General features: G+C 33.8%; 1 protein-coding gene across 22 annotated transcripts in view; it reads right to left on the reverse strand.

Moving 5' to 3' along the window:
* Positions 1-16539, reverse strand: part of MAP2 (microtubule associated protein 2) — a 310676-nt gene that overhangs the window by 13442 nt on the left and 280695 nt on the right. For 14 of the 22 annotated variants that reach the window (XM_058439038.1, XM_058439032.1, XM_058439003.1 and 11 more), the window contains 2 exons: positions 14862-15009; positions 10351-10691 (listed from right to left, as the gene is read on the reverse strand). In XM_058439038.1, coding sequence (XP_058295021.1) covers positions 10351-10691; positions 14862-15009 — 489 coding nt within the window. Of the gene's footprint in view, positions 1-10350; positions 10692-14861; positions 15010-15969; positions 16141-16539 lie in introns of all 22 variants that reach the window. The other 8 variants (XM_058438969.1, XM_058438963.1, XM_058439007.1 and 5 more) reach the window with 1 other exon arrangement.

Raw genomic sequence — 16539 nt, forward strand, 5'->3', positions numbered from 1 at the left:
TCAAGATTTTGAGACCAAGTCTCGTCTGTCACCAGGCGGTGCAGTGGGGATCTCGTCATGCAAGTCCGCCTCCGGTTGCTTCCTGAGTAGCTGGGACTACAGGCGCTCGCCACCATGTCCGGCTAATTTTTTGTATTTTTTAGTAGAGATGAAGTTTCACCGTGTTAGCCAGGATGGTCTCGATCTCCAGACCTCGTGATCTGCCCACCTTGGCCTCCCAAAGTGCTGGGATTACAGGCGTGAGTCACTGTGCCCGGCCTATTTCAAGTAAAATTTTTACTTGCACTATTAATACAAAGTAGTGTAATCTGAAAGTGTGACAATCTTTTTTTCCTACATACTTCATAGAAGTGAAAAATACTATATTAATCAACCAGATCATCTTCCTATAGCTCTCCCCTATTCAAAATTCCCCCAAGCGCCCTATTTCTTATTAAATACATCAAAACTTCTTAGTGAGGCAGCCAGAGGTCTCAGCAATTCTGAATCTTCAGACTTCTCCGTTACTTTACATTTTGGCCAGACTCTGCTACATTCTATACTTTCAGGTCTGTGTTTACATTTAAAGTTCATCCCTGTGTTTTATGTTATTATCTCTCCCTAGGGTGCTCTCATTCCAAGTTGAGTCTGTAACAGATTATTCTTCAAGGTTTGGTGTAATCAATACCCCCAGTGAGAGCTTGCAAAAAAGGACTGTAGTCTCATGAATTTTATGCAAACATTGGTGATTTATTTGCATAAATAGTTGGCTTTCCATTCACATAAGGGTCATATAGCATGAAGAGTTGTATAAGCATAGGTTAATGACATTAAAAATTCATTAGAATTGCTTTATTTTAATTTTGACTAACTCTATTCTTCCACTATGATAGAGAAGAATATTGTAATTTCTTTCTGGATATTCCTTGTGTGACTTTAGTTGGATTTTATCACCATGGTTTAATTGAAGTGATCTGCCACGGTGCTCTCTCTCTCTGCATATATTTAATTGTTTCTTTCAATAAATTAACACCTGTTCCCCTAAAACAGGGTTGCTCTAGGAAAGGATTGAAACAGAAAATGCAGGATATGCCTGCAGACAAGAAAAAAAAAATCTCTCTTACTAAGAAACATGTAAAATGAAAGAAAATACATTCCTAATGTACAATTTTTAGTAAAACAATTTGTAAGTTGGAGGCATTCATCCCAACGTCAACTTGAATTTCTTGAGCAATGAGATTTTGATTTTTTTTTAAATTGACTCTCTCCGACACTGCTCTCTTTATCAAAAGACCCACAAATCAGCTCAACGTGGTGAGATGTGGAGGGTGACTAGGTGTCAAATAATTTGGATTTGTCTAGACCCCCTCAGGCATCCATTAGGTATGAACCTAGGTTGCAACACCATTTCTCTCTTCCTCCATCTGAGCTGTATCAGAAAGAATGCTTTTGAGAAGGGGGAGTGAACAGTGGCACTCAACTGACTTCCCTTTAACCTTGCAGGGGATTAAGTTTCTCCTTTGGGTTTCCCTCATTTCTCAGGATGGCATAAAATTAAGCCCTCCTTTGTTCTTGCATTATGAAAATACTTTCTCTCTCTTTCGAAAGTATTTTTTATTTCATAATATTCATTTTAAGGAAAACTATTTAGCCTCTATAAATCCTCAAGTATCCTATAGTTAAGCAAACTATGACTACAGATATTCTTGAAGATTGAAAGTTCTCTGGCACACATGATGTTCTTCAAAGATTCATCTGTTAAAAACTTTGCACTCTGGTTAAAATGTATGCAAACATTATAATCAGAATTTTAATCATCCCCGCCTACATTGAACAATAGTTTCTTTAAAATTCTTTATATCCAATATAAACAGTATGTATATTTAAATACATTTTTAGGAAGAAATAACAGTTTATGTCAAAATGCACAATTCCACAAAACTCTAAAAGAAAAGTTGGAGAGACGAATTTTCCTAAGCAAGCTGAGTCACATGGCACAGAAAGTAGAACCACACTGAAAAGCCCTGGGGTGAATAGATAATGCTGAAGAATTTGGAAAGAACGTTTTAGTGGAATAGACATTAATGAGTTTAGTCACTAGACCCATTGTTAAGTATTTGTAAATGGTCTCTCAATGGGCGCTGGAAGAAACATGAGTACAACAGTCATTTTGATGCATGAAAATGAACAGTCAATGAACTTTTTCAAATTTGTATACTACAATTTTTTCACATTAAATTTTTTCCTGTTTAAATTTTTAAGAAATTCTAAGGAATAGTGGACCAAGTCATCGAAGAAAGTAACTTTTAAATAGTCTGCTCAGTTATCTGAAAATAACCTCATTAGTTCCTATGTTTTTGTTTGGCTTGTGAATGAATAGTAGATAAAAAGGCTCAACAGGCCTCAACTTTGCAAACCCAAAGTAGTAATTTTCTCATAATTTTTAAAAATTAATATTCACTCAACCTAGCTCAAAACCTTTTCATTACACCACAAAAGACATTTGAATTATAGTTACAAAATTCTATTACATAAAGACAGAGTCCTGATCTTAAGGAGCTTTCACTCTGATATAATGATGACTTTGATATCAAAAAACAAAACAAAACAAACAAAAGCCTTGTAATAAATTTCTTCATGCTGTGTTGACCAACAGTATTTTTACAAGTTCATAGGGTATTGTATGACTCCTCTTATTTAGACCTTATTGTAGCTCTAAGAATATGTAAAGAAATGGCTTGGAAAAAACTTAAAATTAAATAAGGGGAAGACATTACAGGAGGACAAGAAACAAAACAAAAAACAAAAAACCTCCCCTTTGCCTGGATTGCAGATACAATGTCTCATTGTCTCCCATTCCCCTTTTGTCATTTAATGCCCAGCAATCTTAGTAAATGTTTGATGAAAGAATAAACATGTGAATGAGAAAAAGATTCACTGCAATCTTTCTCTCTTCATCTTATATGTTATAAACATGCTTACATGTTAATAGCACTCAGTAGACCTTCATAGGGGTAACCATTATAATTTCATATAATGAGGGAAAATTCTGTTTCACTATAATTTATTAGTTGCTTCTAGAATTAATCCATTTTCTTAAATATAAAATTGAAGGTAAACTATGTAATTAGCACTTAAAGGGCCTAAAAATAATCCGAGGGTAACAATATGATTTGGATTTGTGTCCCTGCCCAAATCTCAGGTTGAATTGGAGGAGGGACCTGGTGGGAGGTGACTGGATCATGGGGATGGATTTCCTCCTTGCTGTTCTCATGATGGTGAGTGAGTTCTCATGAGATCTGATGATTTAAAAGTGTGTGGAACTGCTTTCCCTTAAACCAGGCACCTTCTTCACATGGTGGCAGGTGAGAGAGAGAGTGAAAGTTCATATTCTGCCATGATTTTAAGTTTCCTCAGGCCTCTCAGTCATGCGCCCTGTTAAGCCTGTGGAACTGTGAGTCAATTAAACCTCTTTTCTTCATAAATTACCCAGTCTTGGGTAGCTCTTTATAGCAATGTGAGAACAGACTAATACAGATAATGTCTAAAACTTTATAAGAATATATTTAAAAAGATTCCACCCTACATTTTACTAATTTTATTCCCTTATTCCTTCCTCTCTATGGCTCCTTCTTCCCTTATGACACCTGTCTTCTATTTCAGAAACCCTGCTCTTTTACTCAATTTCAGCTGGCCCTTGTGGCACAAACACATATGGAATCTATTAGAATACCTAAATGAATGTTTTTTGATGAACTGTAATGCATAACTATCATGCTCCAAGTAGTACCATGCATGTGAGAATTTAAAATGACTTAAGAGTCTATTTAAATGAAATGGTGCTATATACAAAATCAAGCATGATTTTGTTGCTTCCGGTCTACAAATAAGGACAAAAAGAAATCAGTACCTAAGGTAATGCAATATTTTAATAGAAGAGCTGGACCACTAACTCAGCTCTTAAATCCTAGTTCAATATTCTTTTAGATAAGGGGTGTCCAATCTTTTGGCTTCCCTGGGCCACATTGGAAGAAAAAGAATTGTCTTGGGCTACACATAAAATACACTAAAACTAATCATAGCTGATGAGCTAAAAATAAAATCACAAAAAATATCAAAATGTTTTTAAAAAGTTTATGAATTTGTGTTGGGCCACATTCAAAGTCATCCTGCGCCACATGTGGCCCCAAGGGCTACGGGTTGGACAAGCTTGTTTTAGACAATCGTGGAAAGTTTCTTTGGATAATAACTGTCATGACATAAAACATTCATAACCATTCAACAGTGTCACTAAAAGAATGCATCTCTCCATGAATATGGCATAATACATTCATTCAATTTTCAATGCATATTTATTGAGCACCTACTATGTATGGGACATTATGGACAAAATGCACATCATCTCTGACTTCATGGAGCTTATGGTCTAGTAAGTGAAACAAGATAGACATTAAATTACTAATTATACAATGGAATATTTAATGAAAAATGTGGTGAGAAAGTTTGGTTACAGTATAGAGAGTATATCAGATAGAGCAAACAACAGATGTAGGGAAACCAAAAGTTAATAACAATTGTGGCAATATCAACAAGAGATCATGTATCCTGCGCTAAGGTAGTGCAGAGCAGAGTGAGTGAAATGGGCAGATTTAAGAGCTATTCAGGGCACAAAATCAGATGGTTAGGATATGGGATGAGAGAAAGTGAGAGGAAAAGTCGACTCTTAGATTTTTGGTTTAGCAATATGAAAGTCCTGTTATTTGAATAGATGTAATAATACTAAAAATAATAATGTAATAATAGCGTAAACTTTCTATACTCAAAGATGTATGTGGCATCAGTCACACTGATGTACTTGCTGTTCCTAGAACATGCTAGGCCTGCTTCTACCTCAGGGTCTTTGGATGTGTGGTTCCCTTTGCCTGAAAGGCTCATTACCTAGTTATCCAAATGGCTTACTTCTTTACTTCCTTGGAGCGTCTATTCAAATATCACCTTCTCATGCCTTTCCTAGCCATCTTATCAGAAATGCAATTTCCTCTTAACATATCCTGAGCCTCTTTCTTATCTTTATTTTTCTCCTTCATATTTAGCACTTTTTTACATATTTTTCTTATATCACTTTTTTTTTTTGCTCACCTTTCCTCCTAGAATGTAAATTCCATGATGACAAGAATTTAAGAAATCTATGTCTGTTTTGTTCATTGTTATATTTCAGTATGTAGAACATAGCATGGTGTAGTAGGTGCTCAATAAATATTTGTTGAATCAATGGTCAAGTAAAGAAAGGTAAAACTTTGTATTTCTGGAATTATCAAAGAAATAAAAGACAACTCCCCATGTTATTTTTAAGATGCCAAGATTGATGCTATAATATTTCATAATTGATTCTTTATATTATCCATAGAAATTAAAAAGCTAACTAGCTTCTATTTTAAAACCTTAATTTTTAGAATTATTTAAAAAATAACTGTCAATCATAAGAGAAAACAAAAAATAGGATAAAATGCAACATACCTTTCCAAATTTAATGTAGTATATTAATATAACATGTATTTTAATAGTGTATCAATATAACGTGCTATTTGCATTAAATTATTTCATGAAAATATAATAAAAGTTTAGAAGCTTCAAATTTCAATCCTGACGTGATAAAAAAAAACTTTGGCATGGAAAGCCCTGTTAAATAAAATTACCATTTATTTTCATGTTATGAAATGAAAAGTAAAGCAAACAAAAAAGACTAAGGTATACAAAATTACATACTTGCGGATAAGTGACTAATTATTCATTAAAGACAAAGTATAGACTCTGACTTCATAGCTCAGCCATGGAAGGATGATGTTTAATGTCCTATATGCAAAATGCGGGTAATGTGAGAACTTCTGTCTCTTACTCTGTGAAAATGTGAGGGTTGGATTAGAAGGAGATGGATATCTCTGACGTCTAATATCCTTTAGTTTAATAGATCCATATAGAACTGAGATATAGAAACTAAGATTGCTTTATTTCTAGAATGTAATGATATGTTTTACAGGTTCTAGTTTAATAGATTTATCTAAATAAAAATTTTAAAAAGATGACAGAGCAATGCTGATTGGGAAAGCTGACAAATTTTACAAAGTTCTTTATTTAAAAAGTGAGTACTGTTTCTTCTTTAAAAAGGAGTGACTTGCATGATGATGCCACCATCTGTAGCCTAGCTAACCTGAAAATGACTGACAGTAGTCATTAATGGAGCAAAAGCACATAATTCAGAGGCAATCAATCAGATCCACAGACATGGTCTTGCAGAGATCATGCTCTAACTCACTATCCTATCCAATGAGCAGTAAATGAAAACAACATCTATGAAACCACTTCTTTAGTAACTTTCAATTATTACAAGGGCATATAACTTGTGCTTTTAAAATTTTATTTATTTATTTATTGAGACAGAGTTTCATTCTTGTTGCCCAGGTTGGAGTGCAATGGCGTGGTCTTGGCTCACTGCAACCTCTGCCTCCTGGGTTCAAGCAATTCTCGTGCCTCAGCCTCCCAAGTAGCTGGGATTACAGGTGTCTACCACCACGCCTGGCTATTTTTTTTTTTTTTTTTTTGTATTTTTAGTAGTGACGGGGTTTCACCATGTTGGCCAGGCTGGTCTCGAACTCCTGACCTCAGGTGATCCACCCGCCTTGGCCTCGCAAAGTGCTGGGATTACAGGCATGAGCCACCGCACCTGGCCAACTTGTGCTTTTTATACTCATCTTCATAAAGCCAATGGAGAAAAACAAGATATCTGTCAAAACATATAGGAGCATTTTAAAACCTGATTATTAGATAGAAAAGGTAAAAAGCACTATTCCTTGAGTTGTTTCCTAAATTTTTTTATGCTACCTGTTTAGAGAAATTGCTTGTTTTCCTACCTTTGTTTAACTGAAGCAGCTGTGTTCTTCAAAAGCTAACATTATTTATTCTAAAACTTAGATTTAATGTAGATTGAGAGGCTAGCTACATAGAGCAGTTTCAAATTAATACACTTAATAAGATAGTCTTCCCTATGCCTTGAGTGAAATCAATCAAGCTAATTATCTACACTGAATCCATGATTGCCCCTATTCTTTCCAATAGAATGAATTTGTTTTAGCTGAAAAGATTAGCTTTATTGCCTTCTGTAAAGCTCCTCGTATCTTCAGCTAGCTTATCTATTCCATTAGGCATTGATTTGACTCACTGAGCTGAGCCCCTCTGCCAACAGAAATTGGACCTTAACAGAAGAGATAGCTGCTGTAAGCACAAAACCTGTACATACAGAAGAGCAATTATTGTTCAAACTGGAGGCAAATAATTTGGAAAGCTGTTGAGTTCCTAAGATGCATATATCTTTATTATAGATTTCCTCTCCCAATTTTTAGAGATTGCACAAATTTTAAAACCCCAATAATGAAGTCTTCACAATTAAATTATTTGTATACAACCTAATTGCTTCAAATTTTACCACAACAGACCCTGTGCAGAGGAATTAAAGTTACATCTTTAATTTTACTCCCACCTTCTTTAATAAGAATTACATGAATATTTTTCTCAATTCCTAGAGACCATGTATCACTATTACAAAACCTGGCCGGTGAAGAAAGTATAGCTCCTGTTCTGTCTTTTTAAATGTTTCTGGGTTGGCCACTATCCATTCAAATGCCTTAGGAAAATCAATTTACAATTGAGAACAATGTGCTAGTGGCTTCAATTTCTTCAACAGTATGCATGTATAGATGCTCAATCATCTAATAAAGGTCTTTAACATGTCATTTTGATAATTTCTAAGAAGCCCTAAAATACTTTTCCTTCAGTCGTTCTATAAGATCTTCAGTTTTACAAGTATGGAAAAAACCTCTCCTCACTCCCTGTATCTGAGATCATACACTGTAAGGAGGCTTTTAAGGGGATAGTGCTGAAGTGTTGAATGATAGGTTTTTCCTACAGACAGTTCAATTGCAATGCGCTATTATTTCCCAATTCATTTTACCCTTTAATTTAAGTGAATTTATACCATCTATCACAAAATAGAAGGCAAATATCTTTCATCTGTTTCTTATCTTGGTGAGAAATACCTCCTACTTCCGCAAAAAAGTCACCTCATAACTCCACTGTTGTGGATTTCTTCCAAAGTCATTATTGCTGAACTAGGATAATTTTGTAGCAGGTTAACACTTGCCTGATGAAAAAAACAGATTTGCTTCAAATGACACTGTGATTTTGAAGCTATTTTTGTCCTTTCTGTAATTTTTGTGTCATATGTATTTACTAGTCCTTAACTACCATAATCTCTAAGGAAGTTTCAGTTCAGCTCAAAAGTATAAGATATTTTGTATCAATTTTATGAATTACCAAATATAGAAGTCAATTAAAATAAGACACAAAAATACTCAAAACCAGATATGATAAAGAATCGGAAAAAGAAAACAGACGTCTTCACATTTTTTGGGTTGATTGAATCTTAGAGGTTCCTGCAAAGCTGGGGCTAAAACTATTCTTTTTGCCTTTCTTAAGGAGTCCTTCAAAGAAAATCATATATTATAAAATTTCTATGTCAACTTAAAATAATACTTTTCTCTTTTAATTACTTTTTTTAGTTTTAATACAATATCTTGGAGATAATTTGTATTTTCTTGTGATTCTAAGAGGAAACAAATTATTTTAAGTATTAATGTTTTCCAGAATATAATTAAGTAAACTCCACATCTAGTTAAGGAGAATAACAGGACATGGGAATATTTATTTTAAAAGAACTGATTTTTAAATATACATAATAGTTACTCTATTTTAGAGGATAGCTTGTCCAAGGCTAAAATGCAGAACTTTCCAAATGGTACTAAATTGATTTTATTCACCTTACACTTTTAAATTATTTATGTGTAAATATAAAGATGATGCAACATTTGAATATTTCCAAAAAGCTCAAAATATTTCCTTCTCTTGCATGTGCAAAACTCTGATGAACGCAAGAATAGTTTGAGTTTTTTAGGAATTATAGGCTTATAATTCTGCTTTTTGCTTAAAAATGTTTCTTGTAGCTTCTAGTTTTCATAGCATCTATGAAAAAGTATCTTTCTACGACTCTATTATTATAGAATGTTATCATTGCTCTAAAAGGGCATATTGACCTCTCCCCTCCTGTCCGGTTGGTTGATTTTTCTTAACTCTTTGGGCTTTCCCTAACAGAGCCATAATGAGACAGCAAAGAAGTTTGTTGCTAAACGAAAGAGCAACACTGAATTTTTGCTTCATTGGTGAGTAGGAGTGCCTGATAGCTTTACATTTTGGCAAGATCTTTCTTCTAAACTTGCCTGAAAATAGATTTTCTTTGGCATGAAGGAGGGATACCAGAAAGCAGTGGCACAAAATACAAGAGACGAGAAAAAGAGTGGCAGAAAAAAATATTGACGTTAAAAAGGAAAGACTTTCTTGGAATATTGAAAGGGCATTATAAGTTCATTTATGTACAAAGTTACTGTTTTTGTCCTTCTTTCTTTCAAAAAAGCATGTTGTTTTATATCTCTTCAATGACAAAAGTTAAACTATCCTGAATAGATCAATATTATGAGATAAACATTAAATAATATTTGTATTATTTCCTTCCAGGCTAATTGCTTTGTCCAAACATATAGCGTATAAGCAAGGTTCAGGTCAAGACAGAACTCAAAACCCCCTGGTTTGAAAAGGTATGAATGTTTGCTCTGGGGAGCTGAAGTTAAGAGTTAGTAAGTAAGCTTTACCAATAGCTCTATTTAATACAATTAATCTTGAATAGAAGTTCAAAGTCTACAATTTTATTCATCAGAACCATGTGTCTTTTATTATCAACACGAATACCTGCCCTTTGCAACATTTAGGCAATAGTAGCCAGAATTGAAACTCCGGTGAAACATCCTTATTTTGGAGTAAACATGAGGAAATGGTAGAAAATGTCATAGGAAATCCTTGGGGAAGAAAGAAGGAGATAAAATTGGAATCACTAAAAGATAGCCAAATGAGCTCATGGTCAGAAACTAAAATAGAAAACTCAATTTTATATCAGAAATATAACTTTAATCTCAAGTTAAAAAACACAAAGCAACAGAGATACATTCAGAAAAAAAAGTTAGTTAATCAACTAAAAGTTGGTAAAAATTTTTACCCAATAACAAACAGAAGGAATGGGCATGTCATGTGATTTTCATTATATTTCAGAGGATATCTTCCTAATGTAAAGTCCAAACTCTTAGCAATAAATTGTAACCAGCAGCTCTTATAACACATCTGCTTCCCTTTTAAGAACTGTTAGTTTTCAATATGAAGAAGGCAATGTAATAATTATTTCTGGCAGCAAATATGTGTTCATACAATTCTTACCTGCCCCCCTTTAGGCTGGTATTTGATGTTGTCTGTTGATCCGATTTTGGATTTGACATTCTTCAGGTCTGGCAGTGGTTGATTAATAAGCCGAAGCTGCTTGGGAGTCGCAGGAGATTTTGGAGGAGTACGTATGATGGCGACCTTCTTCTCACTCGGCACCAAGATGGCAGACTTGGGGGTTCCTGGTGTGTGAGGGGTCCTGGGATAGCTAGGGGTTCCAGGAGTGCCTGGTGTGCGTGAAGAATAACTTGGTGGGGTGCCAGGAGTGATGGCAGTAGACCCAGGGGTAGTGGGTGTTGAGGTACCACTCTTTCCTGCTCTGCGAATTGGCTCTGACCCTGTATTAACAAGCAAGACCAAAATCAAACCAGAGTCAGACAGTTCTCCTCAAAACATCCCTCTTCCCATAGATTGTTAGAAGTCATAATATGTTAAATTTCTAAGGTATTTAGAAACAGTTATTGTAATGATCACTATAGTGCTCAAGAAGCTGAGAGTCTCGTTTCTGAAATCAGGTGCATAACCGGGTGGCACTCTTGAACACGCATTGCTATCAACACAAAGAAAAAAACCTGATTTTTTTTTCTGATTTGTTCTCCTTAATTTTCATTATGGATGTGTCAAAAACTATTTTCTACTTGTGTGACTATTAAGGCAAATGGATCTGCCTTTAGTTGGAAAGAGTTTACACTGCAGACCCAAATTTACTGAAGATTCCTTGAATGATATGTAGATCATTCATTCCTCTATGTAGTAAATTCATTCTGGGATCCAGGTGAACATACAATATAGAACCATGTATTTAGGACACATAGTTTTGGTCTGTATAGAAAGATCTGCATTTCAATATTATATCCTTATATTGAGGAACACTATGAGGTGTAAATGTGTTTATGGAAGCTGTCAGACATTGCTATATCATGTATTCTTTTCATAAGGAAAATTATCTCAGTGCTTCAAACCAAAAAAAAAAAAAAAAAGTCTATTTCTTGCCTTAGAAACTTGGGATGTCTCAACAATATTTTTCCAGTGAGCCTTGTACCTGACTGTGTTTTCTCCTCTGTTTTCATCACTAGTTTGGCAGTTTGGAGTTAAATCCAAAACCCCGTTAATTATACAGGATCTGAGATGCATTTCTTTGCCTCAAGTTGAGCTCAGCCTCATATTATTATTATTCCCACCCCCCATTTTCCTATACTATGTTTCTTCCATCTTTTGAATGTGCTTTGAATGACATTTCAAATACTTTTCTGAAAGAATGATAGAAATAAGAATGCAACACCTTATACATTTTAAAGCACTTATGTGAATACCAACCAACTGATAACCAAACAAACATGCACAATACAGTTGTTAGGGGCAGCTCTTATTATTCCTAAGAAATGAGAATATTGAGGCTCATTCACCCAGATGCTACTAACGTCTAAGCCAGATACAATATTTAGCCCCTGAGGATTTATATTTTTAAGCACGCAAATTTCATTTATAACATATTTTATAGAAGGGATACTTTTCATTTTTTACTGCTGATTAAGTAAAAAATTCAATGAATCTTCTGAAATTTTGTAGAGAATAAATATATAACAATTTTAAAGCCACTGAAGTGAAAGGAATCTTAGAGGTCACCTAATGCAATTGATCATAAATATAGGAAGTTCTTTCTGAGAAGTGGACATGTAATCTTTGCTTAAATATTTACAAGATGTGAGCTCAGGAGAGCTTCTTGGACAATTGTGATCTATGGAAAATGTAAATCCGCCCATCGCCATAGGTTCTATCTCCTGGAGAAACACAGAACAATTTTACTTCTTTCAGTGAACAGTTTTCATGTATCAAATGAAAGCGCCCTGTGTCTTTTTGGTCTTCTAACACAGGGCACAAGATAGTTAGACTCTTCAATTGATAATATGAAATGGGATATGAGAAGTCTAAAGTGAGAAATTAGCATGTGTTCTGTGATTTTTATTGCTTTTCACAAGAATTTCAAGACTAGGATGACACAACCACATCCAACTTGGCATTTTGTAACTTCCATGTCCTGGTTTGTTATGGACTAAGTTTGTAATGTAGATGTCTGTCTCTATGTCTGTCTGAATACTCTCTCCAGAAACATTCTTTCTTTCTTGAATGTTTTCTCTATTACTTCACCAGTTTTGAATAGCTCAGATATTCTGGGGAGAGGGATCATCCCTGTATTTTTTGCCATTGTATCTAGCCCTGGTGACTTTAGGGTGAGCTGAATACAGTAGGTAGACAACCTATTTTTTTAATAAAATGTATTGAATTCAGAATTCATCAAAGTGTGCTGAGGGGTTTTTTGACTTCATGGAGACTGAATTGAAGCAATATTCTGGATGTGAATAACAATTTTTACTATATGAAATAATTTTTTTCTAAACTTCTAAGGAGTCATTTCCATACTTGTAGAAAACACTTTAAGCTTCGTAAAAGAAGGTTTTGTGTTACATCTGGAGAAAGAGGATAAACTACAAATATTAAGGCCTTCACACTGCTGTTCAATATATGTGATCAATTTTTATTGTAATAAATATGTTCTTGTCATCAAAACAATAAATTTGAATGTTTCCTATTTGTTCTGAACTTGAAGAGGTTAAACCTAAGATCTAAAACAACTTTTAAGATATTTGTTTACAAGTTACTTGATTAAACTGTGCTTTTATTTATCTTGTCAACTCCTCAATGACAATGGATTTCCTTCCTCTTGGGTGGATGAGCTTCCTGCACAACATTGTTTCCTTCAAATCTTTTCAATAGCTGCACAAAATGTTAGAACATCCCTGTGTACCATTAAGGGGATGGTGCACAAGTAGAAGTGGGCAGAGTGCTTGCTCTTCCAATCATCTTTATGCCTTTCAGCTATTGATACGTAGAGGTAAAATAGACCCTATGTTTTAAAATTATCAACGTGTTAGTTATGTTCACTATCAAATAATACAATGCAAAATGCTTGTAAACATCAGTAAATTTAAAAAGTCAAAATAGAATTGGTGCTGAACATTTAATGAATCAATTCATATATAGATACACTTTAAAAGGCAGAACACAGTGGTTTGAAGAAGTGGATTTATGGAGAAAGTGCCATTTTGCTTTTATAGCAACAAATACAAGCATAATTCAAGATGTTCCTTTGGAGAGTACTTGGTATCTTTGTCTTGTCTCATACATCCTTGGGGTTATTAATGATGTTCAATTTCAACTCTAGAGATTTAAAGTCTCTTCCCTGGAGAGTACTAAATCTTAAATGCCCTTCCTGCTAATTCATTCAAATAATTTATTTTTGCTATGATAAAATAGTTTTTGTGATTTCAGTGTTCTTAGCACATATTTCAAAGGATGCTAATACTCTAGGAAACTAAATAATGTTGGCCACAATTACTCTTATTATAATAAACATTTTTCTTGTAGGCAAAAACTGTTTAAATGCCAATAGTCATATTTAAGTGGGCCAATTGTTATTAAAATAAGTGTTGCAGTCAACTATAATGTGATAGTGGTAGCAATTTCCACCATTTAAAAATGGTTTTTAAATGACGCAGATACTCTTCTCCAAATAATTTTACAGAGCAGTTCTCTAGTACTATTTCCTCCCAATAAATGTAGAAAAGACATTAAGACTTTAGGTTGTGAAGTTATCAGTAGGCTGAAAACCAAATTCAACCACTTACGAGCTGTGAAGCACTGGACAAGTTACCCTCTCTAGAGGGTCAGTTTTCTCATCAGTAGATTGAATTGAGTTTATTAATTATTATAATAGTCATTAGTTTTGCTAATTAAATTAGTGAAAAAATGTATCTTAAGAGTTTAGTATCTATACGTCCTCAATAAATGGTAGCTATTTTGGTTGCAACAGAAAAATACTTATGGAAGTAATTTGAATCCATGCTTTACTAGATAGTTTGCCACAATGCAACATATAAGTGTGTAATGATTGGAGCATTATATAAACTGTTATAATTGCCAATCAGTTCATGAATGGGCCATCAATCAAGATAAACTGAAACTATTGCATAGACTATGCTATATTTATAGCTCATTTGGAATGCAAATTCTTAATGAGTTGAACAGGATCCTAAGTTTTGATTGTCGACTTTCTAGTTAGATTTTACAACTTGGAAATCTAGTAAGTGTTAAGCTTTTATAGATGTATGTTTTTCAAATCCTTGACTTGGTTTCTACATTGATTACTTCTTTAGAATTTTCTTTTATGCTCTAAATTTGAAGCAAAAAGGAAAATATATTCTTAGAGAAATAACTTTATATCAATCTTAGATAATAGGGTAATATGTTACCATTTCCTCCATCAGCTGTTTTTACTCAAACAGCTATTTTGCACCATCTACATTCTGGATTTTCTGATCCTTAGGGCAAATATAATCTAGTCTTAATGCATGTTTTATTTTTACAAATTAAAATATAAATATAAGTGCTATTCCACTTAAAGGATTTAAAAAGTGCTTAAAAAGGAAGTCAAATCAAAATAAACCTACTGGTGGTCCGCCGTGCTGAAGAAGAGACAGAACTGTTGAGAGAGAAGGAATTCTCATCTCTGTCTCCTGATACACCTCGGCGAGGAGGAAGAATGGAGGAAGGTCTTGGGAGAGAAGAGCGCTTTTCTGGGCTCTTGGTTACTCCATCCTAATTGGAGAAAACAAAAAGGACATTGGGTTCTTGTAACTCTTTAATTTATATGAAGTGATAGTGATTTTGCTATTTTCCTCCTGTGCTGATAAATGAATTTCTTTTAATACAAACTACTGGATTTCACATATTTATAAACATTTCTACTTTATAACTTAGAAAGACTGCATATTTGCCTAGATGTTTTATAAAAATATATTATTTTGGAGTTCTAATAACTGAGTGTGAAGTTCAAGTTCTAAATGATAATATTGGTAAAATAAATGTACTCAAGCAATCTTCAGCAAATTACTAATTTTATTGAAAAATCTTCATTAGCATGATAATTTATTAATCAGAAAGGACTGAGAGTAGCTCACTGCATGCATAATATTTCTAACAATGACCATTACCATATCTTGTGTGTGTATGTGAAAGGAACTCTTTATAGTTTACATCCTTTTATGATTTGATTCTCACCACAAAACATGATACACATTTTAAAGCTGAAGAAACAAGTTTAATGAGTTTATGTAATTGTTTCAAGACAATTGAGTTGGTAGGTGTCAGAGATGGTATTAAACCCTGATGTATATGACGTTAAGTTTAAATTGTCTATTATATTCTATACAATATAATTTGTTATTATTGTACTACACAATATTATTTCTTATATATTATATATAACAGAATATATTTTGTTTTGTTAGTTTGCATTTGATATTTTACCAGATAATCAAACCATAAATAATAGGTAGCATATCGAGAAAAAGACATATTTTCTACACTTAAAAAATAGGTATACTGTTTATCAAAATTTTAAATTTGTATTTGTTTTTAAAAGGACCTATTGTTTATGTGTCAAACACTTCAGAATGTAAAGTTTTGCTTTCATACATTTCCTGAATTAGGTTCTATAACATAACCTTCTCCCAAATTCTATTTCTTTCTGCACCTTTTATTGACCTGCCGCCTTACCTTGTTCCCTGATTTTGAGTATGGCAAACGGTCTGTGGAGCCTGCTGAGGTGGGCTGTATTAATAAACTGTCAGAAAATGTAGCCCTTTTAGTCGTGCTAGGGCAGGCTGAGCTGTATCTTGGGGACTTTGTGCTACCCTGTAAAGCAGGAATCTTTGACAAGGTAGAATTCTAGCCATGAAAGAAAACAAACAAAAGCACAAAATAAACCAAACTATAAAGTAAAAGGAAGATAAAAAAGAAATATAAACGTATAAGAAACTCAAAGTCTTTTTAATAAGAACACATGATAAATGGTTATAATCAATGATAGAGATGTGTACTTAGATGAGATTTTCATTGAACAGCTCTTTTTAGCCAAAACTAACTTAATAATAGTCATAGAAAAATGTCTAAGAAAACCAAATATCACATGTTCTCATTTATAAGTGGGAGCTAAACACTGGGTACACACGGACATAAAGATGGCAACAATAGACACTGGTGACTCCAAAAGTGGGGGAAGGATTGAAAAACTTCCTATTGGGAACTATGTTCACTATTTGGGTGATGGAATCAATATAAGCCCAA

This window comes from Hylobates moloch, unplaced genomic scaffold (genome assembly GCF_009828535.3).
Source record: "Hylobates moloch isolate HMO894 unplaced genomic scaffold, HMol_V3 SCAFFOLD_1, whole genome shotgun sequence".
Taxonomy (NCBI): Eukaryota; Metazoa; Chordata; class Mammalia; order Primates; family Hylobatidae; genus Hylobates; species Hylobates moloch.